Genomic DNA, 11,687 nt, shown 5'->3' with positions numbered 1-11,687 from the left:
AAAACCCTAGCTGTCATAGAATAGATAGCTCTATACATATTAAGATATATGCATTAAATATGTATAAGTAAGATAAAGAGATATAAAAAATATTGAAGCTAACCTTATAGCTAACAACTTATACATGTTAGCTATAAATTTATAACTAATAAGTTGACTCTACGTTAAACTTGCTCTAAGGACATTAATAGTACAATGGCTAGGATGATATACATAGAATTAAAAGAGTTGTTACACAGGATAGAATATGACAGGACAAATAAGTAGATGAAAATAAGAGAAGAAAACATCTTGCATGAGAAATGATTTGTATACAACACCGAAAACATGATAAAAACTAAGTAACATTAAATTTAAATATAAACTAATAGTATTTGCATTGCACGAGTAGTGTACAACGCTAGTTTTTTTTAATAAAGTATATAGAAATTATAACCGGTGTTTTGCATTAGTAATTCTGTAGTGCTCTTACTTGATTAATTTGTCCCAATGAAGTCGCAGATCTCCGCGAGGATACAGTAATTCCAGAACAAGAATCAAAGCTGGCCTGCCCCGAATTTCATATTATTACCACCTCCCGCCTCAATCCTCGCGCGCTGACTTTCCCCTGCCGCCACGCGCGAATCGAATCGATCCGAGCCGAGGTGTAGACGTCGTCGCCGCCCACTCGCCGGCACGTCGCCGTCCCCCCCGTCGCGCGCATTGACCGGCCAGCCACCACCGTCCTCCCCCCACTCCGTCCGTCTCTAACTAATACGGGCTCACTGCCTGCCTCCTCTTCCACGTACTTACATTTGCACCTGCTACGCACGTCGAGGTTGGTTGGCATGGCGGTGGCCGGCGGTGGGCGGCCGGCGGGGAGGCCGGCGAGGGGGAAGCAGATGCAGAGGACGATCAACAACGTCAAGATCACGCTCATCTGCGGCTTCATCACGTTGCTCGTCCTCCGCGGCACCGTCGGCATCAACATCCTCGCCTACGGCGTCGCCGGCTCCGACGCCGTGGCGGCTGCCGAGGAGGCCAGGGTCGTCGAGGACCTCGAGCGCATCCTCCGCGAGATCCGCTCCGACGCCGACGACGACGACGAGGAGGAGGAGGGTGGCGGCGTACACGCGTCGGCGACGACCAACTCGACGACGCCCACGGCGAGGAAGAGCTCGAACCACACCTACACGCTCGGCCCCAAGGTGACGCGCTGGAACGCCAAGCGCCGGCAATGGCTGTCCCGGAACCCGGCGTTCCCGTCCCGCGACGCCCGGGGCAAGCCCAAGATCCTGCTCGTCACCGGCTCGCAGCCGGCGCCGTGCGACGACGCCACCGGCGACCACTACCTGCTCAAGGCGACCAAGAACAAGATTGACTACTGCCGCCTCCACGGCATCGAGATCGTCCACAACATGGCGCACCTCGACCGCGAGCTCGCCGGCTACTGGGCCAAGCTGCCGCTGCTCCGCCGCCTGATGCTGTCCCACCCGGAGGTGGAGTGGGTGTGGTGGATGGACAGCGACGCGCTCTTCACCGACATGGCCTTCGAGCTCCCGCTCGAGCGCTACGTGGCCAGCAACCTCGTCATCCATGGCTACCCGGAGCTCCTCTTCGGCAAGCGCTCCTGGGTCGCGCTCAACACCGGCAGCTTCCTCCTCCGCAACTGCCAGTGGTCGCTGGAGCTGCTCGACGCGTGGGCGCCCATGGGGCCCAAAGGGCGCGTCCGCGACGAGGCCGGGAAGGTGCTGACGGCGAGCCTGACGGGGCGGCCGGCGTTCGAGGCCGACGACCAGTCGGCGCTGATCCACCTGCTGCTGACGGAGAAGAAGCGGTGGATGGGGAAGGTGTACGTGGAGGACAAGTACTTCCTCCATGGCTTCTGGGCGGGGCTCGTCGACAAGTACGAGGAGATGATGGAGAAGCACCACCCGGGCCTCGGCGACGAGCGGTGGCCGTTCGTCACCCACTTCGTCGGCTGCAAGCCCTGCGGCAGCTTCGGCGACTACCCGCGGGACCGCTGCCTGAGCGGCATGGAGCGCGCCTTCAACTTCGCCGACAACCAGGTGCTCCGGCTGTACGGATTCCGGCACCGGTCGCTGGCGAGCGCCAGGGTCCGGCGGCTCGCCAACCGGACGAACAGCCCGCTCGTCAACAAGGAGGCCGCGCTCAAGATGGACGCCAAGATCGAAACCTGAAGAAATTTGAGACTTTCTTGTACCCCCTTCTAAATCAGGCACAGATGTAATCCAATATATGTGTGATCGATCGATCCCGCAATTTTTTTTTCCTTTTTATGTGTTTATTGGATTAAATACACATCGTTTCAGATTTTTTGTTAGCACTGAAATAGTAATGATGGCAATGATACTAGGGTTGTTAATGGGACGGGTCGGGACTAGGTTAGGCAAGAACGACTTTGGTCCTAACCCCAAACTTTATCTCTGGCACCGGCAAGACAAAAATGGGGCGAAACCCTCCCCTGGCCTTGACCCCGACGAATCTCTGAACCCGGAAGGGCCCGACACCCCAAGAAACAGTGCACAGAGAGAAAGGAGGGACTCACCATCGCTGGAGAGGGAGTGAAGACATCGGCCGCCATGCCCCCAGTGTCACACCGCTGTGACGCCCGCCGCGGAGTCCTGCCATCGTGCCGCCGTGAGACAGTGAGAGTGAGAAGGAGGGTGAGGCAAAGACCAAAAGAGAGTGCAGCTAGCTAGCTAGGGTTTCTTTAGAATTATATTGGGCTTTTAGCTATTGGGCTTTCAATTTACTACATTTTAAAGTCTAATAGACCTCTCCGGGTCGCTGCGGGTGTAAACCCTTCCCTAACCCTGCCTGACCAAAACCGGGGCCCCGGCTCTGAAACCCCATGGGGCTAAAATATCCCTTGCCCCGCCCCTACTGGGGAAATTACCATCCCTGGATGATACAGTAATTTGTGGCAGCAAGTCATCTGCTCCTTTTTGGTTTTGGTTCTGTTTTTTTTTAATTGTGGGACAAAATGAAACAAGACAAGGGGAAATTGACAAATACTTTTTTTGAACCGACGATTCCCATGACTCAAAAAGGTTGATTTGTTTGGTTCCATTATGGTTCAATGTGCACTGACCGTTACTCCATCCATTTCAAAATATCATTATTTCTAAAATTTCAATCTTGTTTCACAATATAAATATTTATAGCATTATTGATAATATTACTTTCATCCATCTATTCATATTCAAAATTCTTCCCGTTTTATCTTCGTCTACCCTCCCACCCCATCCATTTCTCATTTATTGAGATACACCGTATTTTTTTATTCTTTGCCTTAATCCTTGCTAAAACAATATAGCAATACTTTTATTTTAAAATGAATGGAATAATAATGTTTATCGCGCTTATATTATAAGATCACCTATCATATGTATGATGAATAATTGGTAAAATATATTATTGTTTACAGGATATGTTTTCTTTATCTTTGATGCGTAGGAGAACATATATAGTAGGTGATCATGACGAGTGATGAGATACCGAGACTACCCTGGGGTTTTCGATGTTAGTCAGTTTGAGAGAGGTCACTGGATAGCTATGCTCTAGGTTAGTCGCATGAAGATGATGGATACCGTGAAACAGGATGTATCTGCATTTGTTGGGTCCATTGCGTTTGGACGTGATTGAACCAGCTAGTGGACCGGTGGTTCAGTTTATAATGGATTATGAGCTTGCTGGTCTATATGGGTTTTTAACCAAGTCATATGTTTATCGGACCTCATCTACTTTATGGTATAAAAGGTTGAAATATAAAGATAGAGATATGATAGTAACTTTGGAAGATCCGGCTATCCTTCATCGAGCCTCCCTTTATGCGGATGACCTAGTCCTCTTTCTCTCCCCTATCCGTCACGACCTTGAATTTGTTCAAGGCATCCTCTCGGTCTTTGGCCTAGCCTCTGGTCTTTGTACTAACTTCTCTAAGTACTCGATCACTCTGATTCGTTGCTCGGCGGATGATCTGGAGCCAATCCGTTCTTCCTTCCCCTTCTCTATCTCTGATTTTCCTTGTACCTACCTCAGGATTCCTCTCTCGGTCCGTAAACTCCCGAGGATGGCCTTACAACCGCTGGTTGACAAGGTGTCCCGTCGGCTACCCCCATGGAAGGGCTGGCTTCTCTCTCTTGCCGGTCGCACGGTGCTCGTCCAGTCGGTGCTATCCTCCATCCCGGTCCACGTAGCCATTTCGGTTGGCCTGCCGGGTTAGACTATGAAAGCCATCGACAAGAGGCGTCGTGCCTTCCTCTGGATGGGATCAGACTCGGCCTATGGGGGGTAATGTAGAGTGGCCTGATCAAACGTCTGTCGTCCGAAAGCTCTGGGAGGGTTAGGGATACCGAACCTGAGGACTGTTGATTTTGCTATGCGCTTCCGCTGGCTTTGGCCTCAGCACTCGGGTCACCCCTATTGGGCTGGCCTGAAGGACCACTTCGAGCGTAGTGTCTCTGACATGTTCGCCGCCTCTTCCTTTTCCATCATTGGGGACGGGGAGTCCACTCTTTTTTGGATCGACCGATGGCTAGACGGACGGTCAATAGCCTCCCTGGTCCCACTCTTGCTCTTCGCAGTGCCTCGTCATCTTCGGAACCAACGCTCTATAGCCACTGGCCTGGCTAACGACGCATGGATCTCCGACATCCGAGGAGCGCTTACCGTTTCGATCATTGGTCAGTTTCTCCTCGTTTGGGAGGCGGTGAAGCACATCCGACTCTCGCTCGGAGTGCAGGACCGTCTGTGTTGGCGCTGGACTAGTGACCAACAGTACTCAGCGCGCTCGGCCTACAAGGCTTTCTTCATCGGCCAACAGTCCTTTCCGTGTGCCAACCTGCTCTGGCACGTGAAGGGCCCAACCAAGTGCAAGTTCTTCCTCTGGTTCGTGCTCCAGTGGCGCTGTTGGACAGCTGACTTGCTCCAGACGTATGGCATTGCTAGCCACTCTGTCTGCTCCCTGTGCGGGCAGGATCCTAAGATAGCAAACCACATTCTCCTTGATTGTGTGTTCGCTAGGCAGGTCTGGCACCATGTGCTATCACCGTTGGGCTGGACGTCACTCTCTCCCCGTAGTGGCGCTTGCCTTCAGGACTGGTGGCCTTCGTCTAGAGTTTGCTTACCTCACCACCTGAGGTCCTGCTTTGACTCCTTAGTCCTCCTCGTCTCCTGGCAGTTATGGAATGAGCGAAATCGCAGGATTTTTGACTTGAGGTTGTCTTCCGTCTTAGCAGTGAAGGAGCCTGTAGTTTCAGAAGGCCGACTCTGGTCAGCCACCAAGTTTAGCGCAATTCGATCGTTTGTTTTTAACCGATCTAGGTTTTAGTGAATGTATGTCATCTTTTGATTAGATTGAAGCTTGCTTAGATCCCTTTAATTTCGTCCATTGTTTTTCATGTTTCTTGGTTAAAATATTTGTTTTGGTTGCTTTGTAAGAAACATTGACGATCATTCAACTATCCATGCCATCCAATCCTACGTACTCCCTCCGTCTCAAAATAAACTAATTTTTCACTTTTTACCTTTAATTTTTGACTTTTCGTCTTATTTAAATTTTTTTGTGATTGATATTTTTGTTTTTATTAGATGATAAATCATAAATAGTATTTTACGTGTGACTAATTTTTTTCTAATTTTCTAAAAAAATTTTAAATAAGACGAATGGTCAAACGTTCGACACGGAAACCGGAGAATTCGTTTTTTTTTTGACAGAGGGAGTATGTTCAAGGGAAGTTCGTATACGACAATCTCATTACATTGTGTCATTGTGTGCAGGCCAAAACTTTGACCGTTGGAGAATAGGAGAAGCATCTCTCATGTACAGTGTACAGTCTTGTTTTTAAATCTGCACAGTTCACTTTTATCCTTCTAGATTAAATAAAATTAGCACCGTCTAAATTCGGGTTCGTTCAAATAAACTATATCGATGGGTTTTATCTTTACCGACGATAGGATGCCAGATTGCAATACCTTCCATAGCGCTGAATTAGGCACAGAGATCAACCAAATATGTGATGAACGACGCAACAAATGTTCCTTTCCCCCCTCCTTTTTGTACTTGTTTTTTCGAATCAGACACACTTCGATCCAGACTTTTATAGTGGAGAAAGTCATCCGTTGCCGTTTGGATTCTGTTTTGGCTTGAGATAGAATGAAACTGGATAAGTGAAACGGACCACATGCACCATCGCTCTTTCTGAACTGAGCTAATGCTGTTGCGTAAAGAAATGGATGGTCACAGCATGCAGACAAACTCTCTTTACATTTGTGCTTCCAGGACTATTGATTAATAAAGATTTGAACAAAAATTGGCCAAATACGGGGATGTAGCTCAGATGGTAGAGCGCTCGCTTAGCATGCGAGAGGTACGGGGATCGATACCCCGCATCTCCAAAGTTTTTTCTGTTATCACTTTTTCACTTGTTTTTCATCTTAACTTTCGATCTTAAGATTCATTTTCTCTGGCAAATTTCACTTCTTTTTCGCAAATTTTACCTCTCTTTTTTCCCTTGCCTTTTCTTTTTCATCTAACTTTCGATCTTAAGATTCATTTTCTCTGCATATTTCACTTCTTTTTCGCAAATTTCACCTCTCTTTTTCCCCTTGCTAACACGAGATTAAACATTCGATCTTAAGATTCATTGTTATCTTCACTTTATTTACATTGCATTCGATTTTAAGATTTATTGTTATCTTCTTTTTTGTTTACTTACGTTCGATCTTAAGATTCGTTTATATTAAGATTTATTTTTTATCTTCTATTTTTTTTACCTTGCTAACGAGAGATCAAATTTCACTTCTCCTTTTCGTTTCCCTGGCTAACACGAGATCCTCAGATTTATTTTTTATAGTAGTACATTAGATTATGACCTGGGCCTATAGGAGGAGGTGTGGCCGGCACTTGCATCGAGGGCTGATTGTATCGGATGTGATTGTTTGGTTTATTTTATAGAAAAAGTCAAACGGTATATTTACAAATAAACCATAATTTTAATTATGAATAAAAGATTTACATACATATTCTCAGCGTTTCAAAAGTCAAGATTGGAAATAAACTATGATTAAAAAACTAAAATCATTTCCAAAGTTAAAGTTGAAAATTCAATTTTTTAACTTATAAGGGTCCGTTTGGTAGAGCTCTAAACTCCAGATCCTAGCTCCAAACTCCAACTCCAATGAGAGCTGCTCCTGTGCGAGCCGAAGAGTAGATCAAAACTGTTTGGCTAGCTTGATCTGCTTCAGAACTCCTAAAAGAGAGAATACGAAGCACATTGACAATAATAACCTTGCGGATTATATGTAGTCATGATTAAACGGGCCCTAAATATAACAAAAGTGAATAAATAGGATTCTGAAAAAGGAGGAGGTGGACAGAGGAGGGGGTGGTGGTGTCGACAAGGCATTGGGTGGTAGGCATGGAGTGAAAGGATGAGATATATGGATTATGTTATGTCATTGGGCCTAATGGACAATACTTAGGCATGTTAGTCCTATTATACTAATTTAATCTATTTGGTTAACTCAATTCGGGCCATCTGAGACTGAATTGATGATTGAATATCTTGGTTTTTATGTTTTTGTTTGGCCTATTCGTATTTTGTAGCAAAGAACACTACATAAAAAAAATATTGAGCAGGTGTTGTATCCCGTATATTTGGATAGGGAAGTAGGATACCCGATAACATACCGAAAACTATTACTAGAAGGGAAGGGAGGCGACTTGTTTTTTCTCCGGATGGAGTGCACTCAATAAAAAACGATCTACTCCCTCGGGACGTTACTAGCGCAATCTTGCAACATGTTAGGCCTTTTTGATGCATGGGTGTTATGAACGGATTCCGTTGGCTCTCCTTCCTCCGTGCGTCGCGTACCAATCGTTGGCTCCTCCCTATTTCTATTCTATATAGTGCGTATTATGCCTTCCTGCGTCGCGTACCAATCGTTGCCTCCTCCCTGCTATATAGCGGATAGAGTACACAATAGACCGAAAAACGCAGCCGCGCCGCGGTCACGCTGCACTGTTGACATTGCGAATCGCATCACCTCCCACCCATCCCAAACCCAACCCAACCCAACCCAACCGAATCGCTCGCATCGCAACGGGACGCCACCTCCCCTCTCCCTCCCATGTAGCCTCGCCTCTCTCCTCTCCTCCTCTTTGCTTCGATCTCTTTGCTACTACTACTAATCGCGAGGGAGAGGGAGAGGGAGGAGGGAGAGGGAGGGCATGGCGTCGGGGGTGTCGAGGAGCATGGTGCTCACGCTGCTCGGCTTCTGCGTCAGCGTCCTCTTCATCGTCTTCGTCTGCTCCCGCCTCCTCTGCGCGCTCCTCCGCCGCCGCCGCGCCCGCGCCCGCCTCCGCCGCTCCTCCCCTCTCGCCCACCTCGCCGCCGCCGGGGTCCTCTCCATCTACATCGACCGCCACCACCCTCCCTCCTCCTCGTCCGCCTCCTCCGGCCTCGACCCCGCCGCCCTCGCCGCCTTCCCCACCCGCGCCTTCTCCTCCTCCGACCCCTCCTCTTCGCCCTCCGCCGCCACCCAGTAAGTACCACCGCCACCACTCTACTCCCCGATCCCTTGCCCCCGCCCCATCGGAGATTCCGATCGTCGCGTTGCGTGCCATCTAAGCTTCGAATCTACCGTCTTGCTGCCGCCGCTGCTATTAGCTTCCTAATTGCGTTTGTTGGCTGAACTAATCACTGCGATTCGAGTGGAGCTTGCGGTTTGAATGGACCTGTCACACTGGGATTGCGCACGCTCTAGTTAGCGCAGGATCGAGTTGATTATTATTTTGTGGGGGGAAGGGAAGTGGTTCCGCTGAAATTGCGGTCTTGCTAGTTGCGAGGACTCCCTCAGATGGGTGAGGAAAGGGGATCTGTCACCCACTATAAAATACAATTCGATACTTTCTGTTTCAGCACATGTCATTGTCAGTTGACAGGCTCGTCGGGATGTTACTTTCGTTTGGTGCTCACTCATTCTTTTCACATATCTAGGAACAGGAGACTAACTGACTGGTCGTATTATTTGTTTTTAGGGTGGGTTTTGGGTATATGGCATGGTTCAATCTGAAACTGTTGTATGTAATAGTTGCTTGAACTGTGCTACGATCCATTGTTAGTTAGAGCTGAGCAACAGTCGCTGAGTCTTGCAAGGCAACAGCTAATTAGTGAGAGAGACAGTCACTCAACCTGTTGCCTAAAATTAGCTGTTTCTGTACTAATCTTGGGAAAGTGTCTGCTTGCTTCTAATCAGTTGCTGCTACTTGTACACATCTGATCATGGCAAGCCATAGCCATAAACAACTGCTACTAAAAAACCTTTTAAAAAACGGCACCGTGCGAGGTTAGTACCAAAAAAAGGTCGTCATTGTGTATGTTCATAGATTAACTAGGTCCATGTGGATATTGGTCCCTGAGAAAAAGAAAGTTGCTTTGTTCAGTACCAAAGTCTTGATTATTGTGCTTGATTGGAGATTGACTATTGAATCGTGAGGTCCCTAAACTGCATTGCTACTGAACAGCTAAAGGCTGCTAGATAAATCACAATGGAGTACAAAATATTTAACTGCTCTTCAGTAAGGATGGTGCACTGCCATGAATGGGTTAAACATCCCTTCATCTGTGATTAATATGTTGGTAGCAAGGATGAGCCTAGTTGTTTTATGCATTTGACTGTTATCTGGAGGTGTTACATGCTTTTATTTGTTATGTTTGTCTTGTATTTACAAAGGGCTACTATGTTTGATTTCTACCAGGCATTATTGCATCTAAAGCAAATATGGTGGAACACTGTTGTTTACTCTGCCGTATATATTCTGAATTGTCATTTCTGTTATCTATAGACGTTTAGGACAAGATTTTACTTTTGACCTTTAATTATATATTAGAATAAGTGGATAGTAGTAAAGTCTAATGTTGTAGGCATGTTAGCACTTTCCGAGACAAATCTGTGCATACTATTTATTTTGAGAAATTATAGATGGTCAAAGTTTCAAAAGTTTGACTAATTCTTGTCATAAACATCAAATACTTATTACCAGAGGGAGTATTTTAGTGTTTTTCTCAGTTATACCAAGCCTAGATTCTGAACTAATTGCTTTATTACCATTGGCAGGTGTGTCGTCTGTCTTGCAGAATATGAAGAGAAAGATGTTCTCCGTGTTCTTCCCTACTGTGGCCACGGTTTTCACGTGGCCTGCATAGATATTTGGCTGATGCACCATTCAACATGCCCAGTATGTAGAATTTCATTGGGTGACTACCCTGATAGCAAGCAGACGATGTCTCCTTTACCAAGTGCAGCAATAATACCTCCATGTTCTCCTGAAGCATCAAGATCAGATCAATGCAATTGCCTATTTGTCAGCACAGGGCATTCACCAAGGACATCACAGGTTGTTAGAAACGAACCTGACCAGGCGAATCGGACTTTACGTAGTCCATCAGTGGAAGGGGGGAACAGCTTGCCATCATCTGAAGTTAATCCCCCTGGAGAGAAATAGCGATCAAACAATGCAAAAAAAAAAAAAAACAGTAGAGTCCTCGTATTCATGACAGATCATGATGCATTCAGCTAGGACCCTTCAACTAGCTGCTTGAAATTTCTCTTGTTCTGTCTGCTCTCTGCCGGGTGAACTACCTGTAATATTAGAAACAACAACACAGGGGGGGGATCCGTGGATTGCTACTATAGGTTAGGTTGGAGGGGTTTTGATGTAAATATATGAGAAACCTTTGAGGTTTCTTGTTAAGAAAATCACATTTATTTCTTATCATATTGAGATCTCACTGTATTCACTAGCCTGTTGTTAACAACAATGCATCTTGAAAATTGCAAAAAAGAAGTACCTGGAATGCCACAGGCAAACATGACGATGTAATTCCCGACTACAGTTCAGTGATGGGATCATTTGATAGGAACCTGACCACTCCAGTTCATGTCCTGGGCGATCTGCTGATCAGCAAACTGGAGCTTGCCCTACTCATAAAGTCGTGAATAAATTCTCCCTGAATAGCATCTATATCACTTGCCAACTTGCCATATTGTTTTGATCAACTTAGCGATTAGTCAGACATCACACACTGCTATTCAACGGCTCCTGCAGCAGCATGTGGCTTTCACTTCAGTGTCCTATGTTTGTCAAGTCTGATTGCACCATGGTGTGGTATAGTGGCCCAATTGCTGTGATTCTGGGATTCAGCTGATCAAACATGATCTACATTCATTGGTGGGAAACAGCACAGATTCTGAGTAAAAATTATGATCCAAGATCTGGTGTTTCAACTTCAGATGGTGCTGCCTCCTCTGGAAACCAAATCTTGCAGGGCCAGAGGGGCCTTCAGTGGCAGAAGAACAGCCTATGATTGTCCACCCAGGAATGCACGATGCTGGTCGGTCCAATCATGGCTCATGCTAGATCTAAACTGTGTGCTCAAGCTCAAAGCAGCAGCAGCAGAAGTAGTGATGGTTCTTCTTCCCTGCTGCTGCTTTGCACCCTGGGAAGGCACTGGAGGCGAGAGCTTTGTGCTTTTCGGCCATGGTGAAGTTCATGGAAGGACCCATGGTGGTCTAGTGGATGACATCCTGCATGCCATGGCCGCCCCATTCTAACAAGTATTCTGTAGGGCGCTACACCATCAAAAATCAAAAGCAGAACAAAAAGAGTGTTGGCTATT

The 11,687-nt window shown here is 46.8% G+C and overlaps 2 protein-coding genes and 1 non-coding gene across 3 annotated transcripts; all 3 read left to right on the top strand.

Annotated features, from left to right (window-relative positions):
* The first annotated feature begins 827 nt into the window (after positions 1 to 827).
* On the top strand, positions 828 to 2,304 carry LOC102703534 (probable glycosyltransferase 3). The gene has a single exon (XM_006663755.2). It carries the CDS (start codon positions 828 to 830, stop codon positions 2,178 to 2,180), a length of 1,353 nt encoding a protein of 450 aa, XP_006663818.2. The 3' UTR covers positions 2,181 to 2,304.
* Positions 2,305 to 6,329: 4,025 nt separating this feature from the next.
* Positions 6,330 to 6,402, top strand: TRNAA-AGC. The gene has a single exon. It is a non-coding gene; the product is annotated as a tRNA-Ala (tRNA).
* A 1,611-nt stretch (positions 6,403 to 8,013) lies between these two features.
* LOC102701500 (RING-H2 finger protein ATL8-like) lies at positions 8,014 to 10,565 on the top strand. Its single transcript, XM_040529234.1, has 2 exons — positions 8,014 to 8,550; positions 10,126 to 10,565. Exons 1-2 carry the CDS (start codon positions 8,237 to 8,239, stop codon positions 10,511 to 10,513), a joined length of 702 nt encoding a protein of 233 aa, XP_040385168.1. The 5' UTR covers positions 8,014 to 8,236; the 3' UTR covers positions 10,514 to 10,565.
* The last annotated feature ends 1,122 nt before the right edge of the window (positions 10,566 to 11,687 follow it).

This window comes from Oryza brachyantha, chromosome 12 (genome assembly GCF_000231095.2).
Source record: "Oryza brachyantha chromosome 12, ObraRS2, whole genome shotgun sequence".
NCBI lineage: Eukaryota > Viridiplantae > Streptophyta > Magnoliopsida > Poales > Poaceae > Oryza > Oryza brachyantha.
The sequence above is the reverse complement of the archived record's forward strand: the minus strand, read 5'-3'. Positions and strand labels throughout refer to the sequence as shown.